Source organism: Aspergillus aculeatinus (assembly GCF_003184765.1).
Source record: "Aspergillus aculeatinus CBS 121060 unplaced genomic scaffold BO66scaffold_83, whole genome shotgun sequence".
Taxonomy (NCBI): domain Eukaryota; kingdom Fungi; phylum Ascomycota; class Eurotiomycetes; order Eurotiales; family Aspergillaceae; genus Aspergillus; species Aspergillus aculeatinus.
The window spans coordinates 1-14217 of NW_020291552.1; the positions used below are offsets into that span (position 1 = coordinate 1).

General features: G+C 53.7%; 4 protein-coding genes across 4 annotated transcripts; 3 read left to right on the forward strand and 1 right to left on the reverse strand.

The window, feature by feature from the left end:
* The first annotated feature begins 299 nt into the window (after positions 1-299).
* On the forward strand, positions 300-2192 carry BO66DRAFT_242780 (bZIP transcription factor). The gene is made up of 2 exons (XM_025642877.1): positions 300-761; positions 1511-2192. The coding sequence occupies exons 1-2, from the start codon at positions 494-496 to the stop codon at positions 2047-2049; spliced, it is 807 nt and encodes a 268-aa protein (XP_025498139.1). The 5' UTR covers positions 300-493; the 3' UTR covers positions 2050-2192.
* A 2708-nt stretch (positions 2193-4900) lies between these two features.
* On the reverse strand, positions 4901-6360 carry BO66DRAFT_432742 (Eisosome component PIL1/LSP1 family protein; the record flags this gene model as incomplete). Its single annotated transcript, XM_025650663.1, has 4 exons — positions 4901-5746; positions 5808-5991; positions 6046-6179; positions 6243-6360. The coding sequence occupies 4 exons, from the start codon at positions 6358-6360 to the stop codon at positions 5133-5135; spliced, it is 1050 nt and encodes a 349-aa protein (XP_025498140.1). The 3' UTR covers positions 4901-5132.
* Positions 6361-8585: 2225 nt separating this feature from the next.
* BO66DRAFT_475855 (tRNA (34-2'-O)-methyltransferase regulator RTT10) lies at positions 8586-12136 on the forward strand (the record flags this gene model as incomplete). The annotated part of the gene is made up of 3 exons (XM_025653280.1): positions 8586-8603; positions 8663-11368; positions 11417-12136. 3 exons carry the CDS (start codon positions 8586-8588, stop codon positions 12134-12136), a joined length of 3444 nt encoding a protein of 1147 aa, XP_025498141.1.
* Positions 12137-12668: 532 nt separating this feature from the next.
* Positions 12669-13935, forward strand: BO66DRAFT_336503 (SGNH/GDSL hydrolase family protein; the record flags this gene model as incomplete). Its single annotated transcript, XM_025644288.1, has 5 exons — positions 12669-12739; positions 12811-12893; positions 13029-13275; positions 13382-13637; positions 13732-13935. The coding sequence occupies 5 exons, from the start codon at positions 12669-12671 to the stop codon at positions 13933-13935; spliced, it is 861 nt and encodes a 286-aa protein (XP_025498142.1).
* Positions 13936-14217: the final 282 nt, after the last annotated feature.

The window sequence follows — 14217 nt, forward strand, 5'->3', positions numbered from 1 at the left end:
CCCTCCTCCTTCTCCCCTCTCATTCCTCCTGGCTTGATCCACCCAGCTAGGCTAATTGTGTCTTATTCCCGTCCTTCAACTCGTGCTCTTTGCGTACGTGGCTAGCCGTCCCGGGCCATGCCATGATCATAGGTAAAGTGAATGCGGAAAACAGTTTATCTTTGCTATAAGTCACCCCCCAACATTTGCCTCTTCCAGCTCAAAGACAGAACAAAAAATATTAAAATTATTCTTTAACTGTTTGGATCATTTGTTCTTCTTTACCCAAAACCGACTTCTCCCCTCCTTTACCGTGCTGATCCGGGGTCGGACATTGGCTCTGGTGGTCATCTATCACTCTCTCTGTTGGCTCGGGGGAAAAAAAAAGCAAGCCACCCCCAGCATACTTGGGGGGCAAAGTCATTAGGTCCAGCAAAACAATTTTAATAAAACAGAGAACCTAATTTAGAGGACAAGAGACCAAAAATCCTCTAAAAAGCCCTCCACCGCCAAAATGTCAGATGAGCAAACCCTCGCTCAGCGGACAGCCTCGAGCTTCGATAGGCTCGAAAACTTCAACTTTCTTCTCTCTCGACACGATCCCAACCTGGCCAAGAGTCGACAGTACTCCTTTGACGCAGAATCGACAGCTTTGGCCTCCTTCCAGAACCTGAATATGGATTACGACCAGACCGAGGGGATGGGCGGCCTTTCCGTCAGTTCGTATGACAGCATTGAGGACGAGCGCAGTCCGATCGATGTGCGAGGATATCCGCATTATGGTAAGTCGGAAGCTTGGAGCTTTTTATAAATGACTCTCATTGTTGCATTGTTGGCGCCATCTTCAAGCTTTGTGGTTCGTTTTCCCAATCTCTGGCCCTACGGCTCTCCGATGGGATATGCTGGAGCTACTGCGGAATGCATGTAACAGCAAACGCTTGCCTCCTGTTTCTGGGAAACCGACGGGGCTTTAAACCCATTACTATTGATTGATTGATTGTCTTACCTGGCTGCCTGATGGGGACTTCGTGGCTTTGCCATTCCCTTTTCTAACCGCCTCGTGCCTGTCTGTCGTCTTCTCTGTTGCTATCTTCCATTCTCCCCTTACTGCTGTTTCGGACCCAGCAATGATCAATGCATTGCGGGAGGGTGATTTCTCGAGTGCTCTGGAGAAAGCAATCACCCTCCTCGTGCGCACTGGTTTGTTGCTGTTCTGACTGCTCATATTTTGACCAATCTAATTCCGGGGACTTTTTGGTTGTCTGGTGATGAGTGCAATGCTCTATGTGAGCACGCAATCATCCACACCAATGACAACGTCGGGAACCTTGTCAGTGACGGACCCTTAAGCCAAGCTCTCATCCCTTGGTGTACCTGACCAAGATCCCCTTCCATGTGCCCCATATCTTGCTGCTTCCGCTTCCATTGTTCCTTTCCACCCCCCCTTCCTCCATTCCACTGTGGCTTTTTTATCTTATCGCTTGCCGTCCTCCCCTCTACCTCTACTTTGGTGTTGACAGCTTCACAACAGATCAAATGCTTTCCTATCCAGCTCACCCACTCTACCCACCTATCTCATATGGGCCCCCAGATGATCTGGCGCAGGTCCCCGGGGCCCTGACTCCATCTGATGTCTCTTCGTCCATATCACCTCCCAACGGTGCTATCACCAACACCAAATACAGCACACAGATTCCTGGCGACCACCTCGCGTCGGCTCTCAATCAGGAAGAGGGGGTCCGCCGCGCCGCGGAAGAAGACCGCCGCCGCCGGAACACGGCCGCCAGTGCCCGGTTCCGCATGAAGAAGAAGCAACGTGAACAGGCGCTGGAACGCACCGTGCGCGAGACAACCGAGAGGAACGCCTCGCTCGAGGCTCGCGTGGCCCAGCTGGAGATGGAGAACCGATGGCTGAAGAACCTGCTCACCGAGAAGCACGAAGCCAGCTCGACCCGGCTGGCGCCGCCCCCGACCGACAGCAGCGCCTTGACTTCGAAAACATCCAGCGTCACCGGCCCTGGACAGAAACATATCCAGCCCAAAAAGAAGGGTGTGGGCACCGACAGCTGAGCCCGTGTCAAATCAAAAGAAATCGCATAAAACCTACTTTTTGATTCTCCACTCACGCGACATGTCGAGTCCCTTGCGCTTTGATTAGTTTGAGGATTCCGATTGACGCCGTGCTTCTTCGCATCTGTTTTTATCTATTCGTATGTTTCTCATACCTTTCGCTTCGAAAGGCCGGGGGCCCATCCTAGGATGGAAAGTCGGATGACGATGTAATGACCTTTTGATTTTCTCTTTCAATATCCTTTACCTAGTGTGCACACCACCAACGCTTATTCTCATCATCATCATGTTGCGGTATATGAAGGCCAGTCATATACACGTGTGTCGTTTACTGAACATTTCCGGGTTATCACTATCAGGGCGGGATGGGGATCAGGATCAGGATCAGGATCAGGAAGCCTCGATTGTGACCGTTTGCTATTTCTTTTCTCTATATATACATTTGTGTTTTGTGTTGTTTGTTCCGTTGTTTCCATCCAACGCGCAAATCGGAGTCCAGGGAATGTGGGGTGTTTATATTGACTTTGTTTTGATTGTTTTCGAGTTGAGACCAACGCACGTACAATCTCGCATCTTCATCTATCGTATGGGCTATAGCTATGAGATGGCGCTTTGAAGCCGGCCACACCTGGGGACTTAAAGGGGAAGTGGTTTACCAGACTGAAATGAAAGAACAAGAAGAGCCCAATGAACAAACCTTCAATGAACGTGTTGCTTCAGTTTTCGGTGTCCAATATTCCCACACCAGGTAACTCCGTTAATTGGAGGGAATCATAGCCTCGTCTCAGGGCAGTCCATGAACACAATCCCCATCAGGAATTGCGCCATCATGAACCCAAATCACACCAAGCTCTAGCACCCCCACGGGGGAGATATCTGGCTGGTCGGTTTGCAACAACTCAGCACTGTGGTCTACATGTACTGTACGGTACTTCTGCACTAGCCTCCCTGCACCTTACTCTAACGCAAGATGATTCGAGGTTACGGAGTACTCAGCTGAGGTGTCCGCTAAGTTACCGCACACTGCACTAGACTATCACTCGGTGAGTTGTAGGCGATGAATGAACGATCCTCGATCTCTTCAAGGGCAGGACATTCTGCAGTGGTGTGACCGATGCAGACGACTGACATCACCTCGGCCAGCACCCGCACCCGCACTCGGCATTCCTGCCTGAGGAATCTGGAGGCAGAATCGCGGGGACGGGCTGCCGGATTGGGAACTTGAGTTGACTCTGTCTGCCCCGGGCCTGCGTTACTGAGGTGAGTACTTTACTGCCTGGCTCTGGCTCTGGTACTGCACTAAATTCCTGGCAGAAGTAGTCAATAGATACTGGGCATCGAGTCGAGAGATGACACAGGCTGTGCATGGACGTGCCTCTATACATTCAAACATGCTTCCTTATACTTCCCCTCTCTCTAGCACAGTAACTAGGTATACACCCCATGAGCCCAAAGTAGATCCTAACCCCCCTCCCTTTCTCAGAAAAACACCATAATCATTCGCCCCCAACACGGAGCTCTAGATCTATACCCCGGCAATCGGCAATCGGCAATCTCAAAACTCTGCACCTGAACCACCGTACCATACATACCTACGCTCTACCCCCGGATAACCCCACATGACGACAGCAAATGCTTCAACCACCAACCACCAACCGCCCGACGACAGCCCGCGACACCGGAGCAGGCTGATCTAGTATAGCTACACCGGATCAGAACGCAAGCTAGGGACTCCGGTCCTCGACGAATCTTGTAAGTCTATATCTATACCTATACCAGTATCTAATCTGCTTCATGCTGGACTCAGCTATACACCACGACAGTATACCCCCACCCCTACAGCCCTCAACTTCAGCAACCAGCAGCAGCAGCAGCAGCAGCACCAGCATCCTAACCACCCACCCATACATACCCCACCCACCATCCCAAGTCCCATGCCTTTGGACGTGATATCCGTACTCGGTCGATGCTAGGATCAGAAATCGTGAGGTAAGCGGGGAACAACAGAAAGATACCCTATCAAGGGATTACGGAGGGGAATTCGCGAGATCGAGGGTTGTCCCTGTATGCGTCTGACTCGATGGCATGCTCATCTATGAGATGGAGTTGAGTCCGCGGATGGCTGGCGTCCGGACGGGGGATCATCGATAACCTTATGAATTTTCCGTGCCTACATCTTTGGATGGGATGGTGGTGGGAATTCTTGTCTAGGCCAGCGGATGGGAAGATAGTGGGTGATTGGTGTGGGGGGTTGTGGCTGTAGGGCGCATCCATGCGGTATCCATGTTGTGGGGTGGTCTCTGGTTGTGAAGATGGGTTGGTGAGAATGGTGACGCTGCGGTTGGAGGTCCTGCTTAGGGCTCATGCATTATCATTCAAGGGTCTGTAGCGGTTCCTAGGCCGGGATGGTCGTTTATCGCTATGCCGTTCGGGTATCAGTGAGATGCGGTGCTGGGTTGGTGGGTACTGTATCTATCGTTTTCATGGTTCGAGGCGAATGGGCAATCTACTTCGATCGCTAGACTCCCCAGCCTTGAAAAGATGGGCTCACCACGCTCTTGACCAATCTACTACAAGACCATACTCCAACGAAAACGACCGCAAGTCAATCGATTACTATTCAGATCCTAAACAACATGACTGCAATCAAGACGGAACACAACAGACGTGAAACATGTACCTCCCCATCACCGTCAACTTGGGCAAGTGGTATAGTATTACATTAGTCGATTAGGAGAGTAGAGGGAAAAAGTCGCCCGCGGAAAAAGGTCATATCCCCCTGTGGCTATCATCGCAGACGTGTGCGCCCTCACACACAAGACTCACACCCCTCTGGCGGACACACGACTGGATATTATGTTCTTTTTTGTTTCTGGCAGGATAGACATCGTCATCGGAATCGATTAATTATCAGTAATTCATCGGGGGTGAAAAGGAAAATCAGAATCAAAACAAGGCAGAACAACACATCAAGCGGGAATCTCGATGAAAACCAAATCACAATTAGTGGCGTACTCCAGGAACCTTAATGATCGTGATAATATCAACCAGATTTCTTCGGTAAGTGGAAAGCAGCAGCCTCTCTAAACGGCTGTCTCGGGCTCCCGCTCCTCCTCGCGGCCCCGGGTCTCACCGTCCAGAGTGCTGGCGACTTCCTCGCCATCCTCTACATCGTGGTGGTAGGACGAGTGCTGGTCGGCGGGCACCCACGAGTCACGGCCCAGAGGCTGGTCCTGGCCGGAGAGGTCGACGCCCTCGCGGCTCTTGTTCACGCCCTCGCGGCGACGCTGCGACAGGGTGCGCGAGCGGGTGGACAGGTTGGACTTGACCGAAGCCTTGGAGGTGACCCAGTTGGCGAGCGCCTCCTCGCAGTCCTGGATGATGGCCTTGCTGGCATCGTAGCCGTCGTAGGCGTGGCGAGTCTCACCGGGCGTCACTGGTGTGTCGTCGATCAGATCCAACAGATGCTTGCCGTAGCCAGCGATCAGCGCCACCTTCTCGCAGTGCTCGCGGAGCGCATCGAACTGGTACTGGAAGGCGGCCTTGAGCTTCTCGCGGGTGATGTTGGAGAGCTGGGCCTCCGCAACGAGCGACTCGGCCTCCGCGCGGACCAACTCCTGCTCCAGGACGACGATGCGGGGAGAGTTGGGGTCCTTGTACTTGAGCTTGGCAATCTCATCGGTGATCTTCTGCTTGCCTGCATTGTGGATGCACGATCAGTGACTCGACTCCTGCGGCACTGGGAAAAAGAAACCTACGGTCACGGCTGGGCTGGACGGACGCCTCGATGTTGCGAATGCTCTTGATGGTAACACGGTACTGATCGTAACGGTCGACGAAGAGATCCTCGAGCTCTCCAATCTCATAGAGCAAGACACCGAGCTTGTCGGTGATGTCAGACACATCCTCGTCGCAGTTCTCACCCCAGATGGAGAGTTGTTGCTGCTGTTGTCAGTACAGTACCGATCAGGAACTTCCATGCAAGCGACAACGTACAGCAGTCTCCATGCGCTCCCGGGACACCATCTCCATGCTGCGCATGACGTTCTTCTCCATCTTGACCAGCTGGGAGAGCTTGCGGGCTAGGTCTGGCCCGAAGGCGCCGGCGGCGTTCTTGCGCAGGGCATGGCCTGTACCTTAATCGTGTTAGCAGGATGGGCGTCCACCATAAGAGGTCAAAGAAGAACACGCACCGAAGCCACCCTTTCCGAAGAGTCTGTTCGACTTGGTGGAGGACAATGGCGGGGGAGGGTTCTCGATCTGCGAGGCGGTGGGCACGCGCGACTGGCGCATAGAATAGGTGCGATGCATTGTGACGAAGTTGCTCGCTGTTGTTGTGAAAGCTCAAGGGAAGTGAAAAGAATAGGACAAAGTGAGGATATGAGGAGAGGAAATCGCGGAAGAGGAATGCAGCAGAATCGGCACGGTCGGGATCCTTTCTAAGATAGAGCTTTTTTTTTTTTTGCGCAGGAGTGACGTGTGGCACCGAGTGCGACGGGATGCGACGGAAGAGAGACCGACGAAGGATGAGGTGGGTGGGAACTGCAACCTGTTCGAGATCTGGATTAGTGGGCTAATGATCGACTAAAAGCCGTGGATTGAGCGAGGCACTAACCGGTTAAGCGATCTGTTAAGGAGGGATCGATGACACTCTGGCGCTCTGGGTCCTGAGGATCTCCCCTTGCGGTGCAAGCAGTGCAAGCGGTGCAAGATAGAAGCACTAGAGAGTTGAAGTGGGTGTGATTGCAACGCTTTAGGGAGGCTGGTGACGTCGAGACTGCGGAGACAACGCTCTAATCCCGATTCGGTTGTGGACTCGGTCGGGCAGGAATGAGTCCAGCGAACGACCTACTGAGTACAAGTGCGTGTACTGTTAAGAAGCTTGATCCAAGGGCGAATTGGCAAATCACAGCGTGCAATTAGAAGAGCACTCGGTTATGCTCACTGTTAATTTATGAAAATGATCAGAGATACGGAGTACAAGCAGGGGAAAGACAAAAAGCGAAACCGTCGAGGAAGGGCTGATATACCACCCTCTGTCCCCATCATCCCATCCGCGACGTCATCGCGATCCGAAGAACGCCTTCCCCATATCTGATGTCATCGATCGTTTGCTCTCGATACACTGAAGATGAAGCTGCAAATTCAGAGTTTGCACGATGCAATCAGACCCTACCGACTGGAAGCTAGTTCAGTCAAGGTTTGCATGGCTGCCTAATAGCATGGGTTTCACCTCCGGTTTGTGTAGAACAGGAAAATCTTAACCTACTATACTGTGTACTCAGTGCTTCCCAGCCCCATGGAGACTCTCGGACCACAAATTACAATTAGTTAGCCACCAAACCGTGCTCGTAAGGCTAGAGTACTGAGTCCTGAGCATTCGAGATAAATTGCGAGTCTCAGATCCATGCGGGTCTATAATTTAAGCTCCTATACCGCACGCACAGATGCAGTGTTCTTTGGTCGCAGTGATCGACCATCTCCGCATTTGGACCATTCGAAACCCGATCTCCTGGTAACTATCGCATTGCTTGGCAAAAAAGAATCGGCACTGCAACATCATGACGAACGGTAGGGTGGTATCACTAGTTGTTGACGCATGACGAGAGATGATTTTTTTTCCCTTCATGCAGGCTATGATGTGGAGATCCAGGAGAAGTAGCCATTGAGTTTTGTACCTCGTTGTCCTCATCGGTTCAAGCAGCGCCTCTGGGGATGAGCCTTTTCGCAGCGACTGGCGCCGATGACATCTTTAAGCGGTCTATCTGACCTTGCCGGAGGGCCCTTCCTTATCTGCATCTGCTCAGCGCTCGAGGTAAAGCTTATGGAACCTATTCCTCCCATTGCCCAAATTTTATCGAGGATAGCTCTTGGCTTCTTATCGAGACCACTAGATCTGCTGCTTGGAAACAGCGCCCAGCACTCTATGAGCGAAACTTTGATCAGCATGCTTACCCCCTGTGCCTGTTGATCAGTGTCTCAAAGTTCTCGGAACAATCCGCGCATGTCTTGGATAGTTCTGCAAGCATGTGTAGCTCCTTGCATCCTAGGTTGTCAGATTAATGAGGCCACGAAGAATCCCCAGAAAAGCTTGTGAATCCTTGAGGACAAGGTCAAGCCTGACCCCACGGTCGAGGGAACATATCAAGTGAGTCGATTTGCGAGGCATGACGAAAATTGTAGAACACACACGTATCGCACAAAAGAACCAACCATTCGACAAAACAACCCATCGTGTCGGATTTGCATCCAAGCTTTGCGCGCAAGGTACATTATCGATTCATTGTTTCTGTTTGTGGGTGAATGAGATGAGCCCTCGGTCCTCCTACATAGCACATCACGTGCCACAGCGTCTCAATAGGGAAAAGTGGGCATCCCGCACGGCTTACGTAAGCATCCTCACAATGGGTGGAAATTCTGGAATTTTGAGCGAGGAAATGATTCTCCACGCGGGGAAAAGCCACCGCTTAAGGTAGAGAGGTCAGTGACAAGCCATCTGGAACCAAGCGAACCAATGTGTCGCGCTGGTAGCATCAATGACTTCCTCCCTCGAGGTGAGTGGTTGCTCTTTTTTGCGTCGGCGACGGAGGCTGTTTGCTAATATGCGTCCAAGCACATTGACACATGCGTCCCGGTAACTGCGCTGAAGGCGCTGGTCTTCAAGGATGTTAAAATTCTTCTCCAGAGCCAAGGGACCTATGTCCGGCTCATTCATGAAGAAAGCGGGCGTCTGCTCGCCGAGCTGAAAGTGTTCAAACGAAACCACGTGCATGGGATCGTTGCGCTGGGTCACTCAGAACAAGAACAACATGCGGACTTTCTTGCGTGGGGCGGGCAGTCCGTACGAGCGTTCAGTCTACACATCGACAGTCAGGAGCTGAGCGCAAGTGTACAGGCTGCGAGCCCAGAGTACCTCGCGCCGGATTGGATCCTGGCCGGATGCGCGCCCGATACGGATGGCGAAATCGAAAATGCTTATATGCTGACTGCCCACAATGCGCTCTTGGGTGTGCAGCTTGTCAGGCAGGCCGGGGCTGACTATGAGAAACGGGTTGAAATCCGCCAACTTGTGGCTGGTGTCAAGTCCATCCTTTATTCGGCGAATGTGCTTTCGCTGTCCGAATCCCACATCCTTGTTGCGGCTGGCACTGTTTTTGGCGAGATTATAGTTTGGTCGTGCTTCTTGGCTGAGGACGATACGACAAGTGCAACCGGGTCGATTCACCACTTTTTCACAGGCCATGAAGGATCGATCTTTGGAGTCCAGATTTCTCCTCTGATTCCTTCCTTGCACGGGGGTCGTGATGGACGACTGCTGGCTAGTTGTAGTGACGACAGGACTGTCAGGATCTGGGACATCTCCGATTGCGAGCGTACTTCCCGTCACGACACTCCCGCCTATTCGACCGATGGGTTCGAACTTCGCGGCACAGGATTCGGTGCAGGAGCTGGTGACAATGGGCTCGGGTCCGAGTCCATTCTTGCGAGTGCGTTTGGTCACTTGGCCCGTATCTGGGGTGTTCATTTCCTGCCTGTCAAGCAAGGCCCTGGGAAAGTCAATCTGCTGTCGCGTGGCGAAGATGCTACATGCTTGCTCTGGGACCTGATCTGGGACCCGTCTTCGACAGAAAAGCCTCAATTTAAACTGGTGGAGACCATGTCTATTCGCAAACACACAGGCAAGCACATCTGGGCACTTGAGATGCGTCATACCGACACAGAAACGGTTGTCTATACCGGTGGTGCTGATGGCGCCGTGAAGAGCTTTACCATCGAACTACATGGCGATAGAGATGTCATTTTGCCCAATCTCCGTAACCGCATCGCAACATCGCTAGATGCCTCCAGTCCTGAACCTCGCATCGAGACTTCAATCAAAGGGTTCGGATTCGTCTCGCAGGACTCATTTGTCGCCACGACCGTGCGTGGTGAGATCCAAATCGGACGGATTGGGACGGGGAACTCGACTACACAGCACATCCTCAAAGAGACTTTAACGGTTGAGGAAGACCTGCGCTCGTATTCAGTCACCACGGGCTTGCCACAGAAAGGCATAGCTCTTCTGGGTAACGCCCGAGGCTTAATACGACTATACGATCACAGTACCGGAGCACTCACCAAAGTTGTCGATGCTGGCCAAAGACCGGTGGGATTGTACGCTCTCGATTACCAGTCCAGCACGACCGAGAAATCTGCAACTTTGTCGTTCGTCGCGGTTTATCCGAAAGCCGAGAAGGCCGATCTGTTCTTGGCTACGATGGCAGACGGCGCAGATCCATGCGTGGACAGGGTCAAGCTTGACCTGCCCCACGGTTTCGGTGTGTCGACTGCAGCCTTGATCCATGATGACCAGTATATCGCGCTGGGATCCTTGACGGGCTCCTTTGCTGTGTATCCCGTGCGAGTGTCAGAAGTCCTTCAGCCAGTTATGCCTTCGTGCAAGGTACACGGACGCGAAGGACTCAGCTTCATCACTTCATTTGCATCGCTTTACGGGGATAGAGGATCCGATCTGCCATATTTCATGACCTGTGGTCGGAATGGAACGTATAGCATTCATGAGCTGGTCTTTTCAACAGGCCCGGACCCCTCGGTCTCCTTGAGAACGCTCCACTGTTCCTCCCTTGCGTTCAATTGTGAGATAGCAGGCGCTTATATCGACAACGTCTCCAAAGACTTGATGTTCTATGGGTTCCAGCCGATGGACTTTGTGCTTTGGAACGAGTCCGCTCAGACGGAGGTGGCCAGACACAACTGTAACGGAGGCCGGCGATCCTGGGCGTTCCAGCCCAGCCAAGATGTTGCTTGGGCGGGATCTTTCATCTGGATTCAATCCGGGTTGACTGCGCTGTCGATACAGCCTGACGCCAGTCGCACGTTGCGTTCCGGAAGCCATGGCCGGGAAGTAAAGGACATGTGTGCCACGCAGAACTCGGATGGTCTAGGCCCCTTGTTTGCGACTGGCTCAGAAGACACCAATGTGCGGATTTTCGCACCTCAAGACCCGCGATCAGAGCCCCGCTGGGGTGCGTTCAAATGCCTTCGGCTGTTGCGGATGCATCATACTGGAATCCAGAGCGTGAACTGGTCGAAGGATGGCAGATTCCTCTTTACCAGCGGAGGCTATGAGCAATTCTTCGTCTGGCGGGCGTGCTCGATTCCCCGATTTGGTCTGGGAACCATGCTGGCGGGAGAGTGTCCCAAGAGTGACCCCAATTCCGATCTGCGGGTGACGAGCTTCGATACGTTGGAAGTGGACGAGGGAGAGGCGGAGAATGGATTCCTTCTTTGTCTGACATACTCCAACTCCACCATTAAGGTACCTACTATTCTCCTATATCCCTCATGCGCTGTGCTAATGATCTAGATCTTCCATTACTCGTCCACCGACAAGGGCTGCTTCACTCTTCTCGCCAGTGGCACCTATATGAGCAACTGTCTCACCCAGGCTCGATTCCTTCTGAAAGGCTCTACCTTGAATCTCATCACGGCCGCGACGGATGGATACTTCACCCTGTGGAACTTGACCTCCGTTCTCGAGCGATTCTACACCATCTCGTCGCCGCTCCTCCCCAAGCAACCCATCCGCGGAGCATCGATTGCGCCGGAGACGATCTCCTGCGAGCACCGGTACCAGATCCACTGGAACAGCATCAAGGCCATGGATGTGGCCGACCTGTCGGCCACGTTGGCGCTGATCGTCGCCGGTGGCGACGACAACGCCGTGACCGCGACTCTGCTGGACACCTCCAGCGCCAGCGACGCGACAGCCACCGTGACCATTCCCGACGCGCATGCAGCCTGCGCCACGACGGTCCGCGTCCTCAAGCATGCTCACGTCGACGGTGATGGGGTGAGCAGGTTCGTCGTTGCGTCCTCGGGCAACGATCACCAAGTCAAGATCTGGTGGATCGACGTCGACCCCCGCCGGCACGGACGGGAGCGGCTCCAGATCCACCGAGCGGTGGAGCGGTACAGCTGCGTGGCGGACATCTCGTCGTTGGATATCATCCACGACGAGGTATCGGGCGCAGCCAAGCTGGTTGTGTGCGGCGCGGGCATGGAGATGTTGGATCTGCGGTTGTAGAATCAGCTTACCATGGGAATTGCACATACACCTTGAGATAGAAATATAGACGCATAGCAAATACATTTCACGGAACGAAACCCACCGGCACCGCCGTATCCAAGCAATCATGCCAGACGGACATCCCGTAGCCAAAGGGGTATAGCCCATCCTCACTGCAGGGATCCCTTGCAGATCAAAGAGCTTGGAACCCCGCACCCCGGAACACAAGCTGCAGGAATTGAGCTGGCAAGTGGTTGGGGTGCCGGTTAAATTCAGTTTTCCAGTGCCAGCCTTTGTGGTGCGATGCAGTGCAGACTTGCAGCAGCAGCAGCAGCAGCAGCAAGCGGCCAGGGTACGGAGTAGTTTCGGGATAATAGCAATCGAGCAGCGCCCCCCCCGTGAGGGGAAGGGAATCTCTTCCAGAACTCTGCATATAAAGACAGCGGCGACCCATCATGTAGGGCATTCGGAGTGATAATAATTCCTCATCGTCACATCCGATATAAGCCAGCCCAGCGCCACCATGAAGTTATTGCTTGGGATAGCAGCCATGCTGGCCACGGCTCGAGCCGGGCCATCGCCTCGCGCGGGGCCGACCAGTCCGACTTATTTCTTCACTTTGTATGGATACTGTTGTTGTTGTGTGGTTGAAAAGAAGACTGCATACTAAGAGATTGAAACCATGCAACTAGTGGCGACTCCTACTCCCAGACCGGGTTCAGTGCCTCGGGGACTCAACCGTCTGCTGCGGCGCCGATGGGGAATCCGGATTTGGGTATGTACTGTATTACCTTACTAGAAGCTCAGCCATCTTCCTCCAGCCTCCTTCCCCCGCGATACCCAAAACCCCAGACAACCACACCCAGACAGGACAGCACACCCCACGCCTCAGAGCTGACAAGGAATCAAGGCATCGGCACCACCACCAACGGCCCCAACTACATCGGCTACCTGACCACGCAGGAGAACGCCTCCCTCGTGCTCAACTACAACCTCGCCGCCGGCGGCGCCACCATCGACAACGCCCTCGTCCCCGCCTACCCGGGCGACCTCGCCGCCCAGCTCCGGCTTTTCCAGGCCGTCTACAGCGACAAGCCGGCCAGTGCGCCGTGGACCTCGCGCGACGCGGTGTTTGGGATCTGGATCGGGATCAATGAGTACGCTGCCTCCTCCCCTGCCCCTCTTCCGCCCCTGGCTTCCAAGCAGAACAAACGCAATCACCCCCCAACGCAAACCCAGCGCAGCCTGATAACCGAGCAACAGCATCGGCAACGCCTACGCCTCCACCGACGCAGCAAGCTACACCCCGCGCCTCATCGCGCGCCTCAAGCAGCAAGTCGCCCAGATCTATGCGGCCGGCGGCCGCAGGTTTTTGTTCCTGAATGTCCCGCCCACGAGCCGCAGTCCTTTGTTTTTGGAGCAGGGGAACGCCACCGTTGCGCGGCATGCGGCGTATCTGGCGACGTTTAATCGGAATCTGGAGGCGATGGTGCAGGGGTTGCGGGGGGAGTTTGGGGGGGTATGTTTTTTCCCTTTCTCTTTCTGGGGGTTGAGTTTGGGGAAGGGGAGAGGGGGTAAGGTTAAAGGTCTGGCTAACTGGGGCGTGCGGGTAGGTGACGACCGTGTTCTACGACGCGTGGTCGTTCATGACCAAGGTCCTGGACGATCCGACGGCGTATGGGTTCCCGGATGCGACGTGCATCAATGATGATGGGGTGAGCTGTGTGTGGTGGAATAATTATCATCCGGGGATGAAGTATCATTTGCTGCAGGCGGAGGATATGAAGAAGTATTTGGGGGTTCTTGGGGGGTGGTAGGTTTGGTTTATTGCTGGGTTGCTGTGCTGGGGTTTGGGTGTTGAGGGTGGGATGGGAGAGGAAGGGAGAGGAAGGGAGAGGAAGGGTGATGAGTATATAGCTGCTGTTGGGCAGTCTCTGTACAGTCTGTCAGACTAGAACCATGCGATCATGTTACTAGGTACCTGCACATCCATGCCTGAACCGCCACGGACCTCCGCGAATAAAGATCCCTGGTAATCTCCGTGCCTGTTTCACACCCCGGGTGCCCGGCCCTGATGCCAAATGCCCAGATGCCAAGGC

What these genes read in the sequence shown, in the direction of transcription:
- BO66DRAFT_242780 (XM_025642877.1), top strand. Translation starts at nt 494, where the DNA reads ATGTCAGATGAGCAAACCCTCGCTCAGCGGACAGCCTCGAGCTTCGAT. An exon ending in GCGAGGATATCCGCATTATG is followed by an intron (nt 762 to 1,510) that starts GTAAGTCGGAAG and finishes GCTTCACAACAG; the next exon opens with ATCAAATGCTTTCCTATCCA.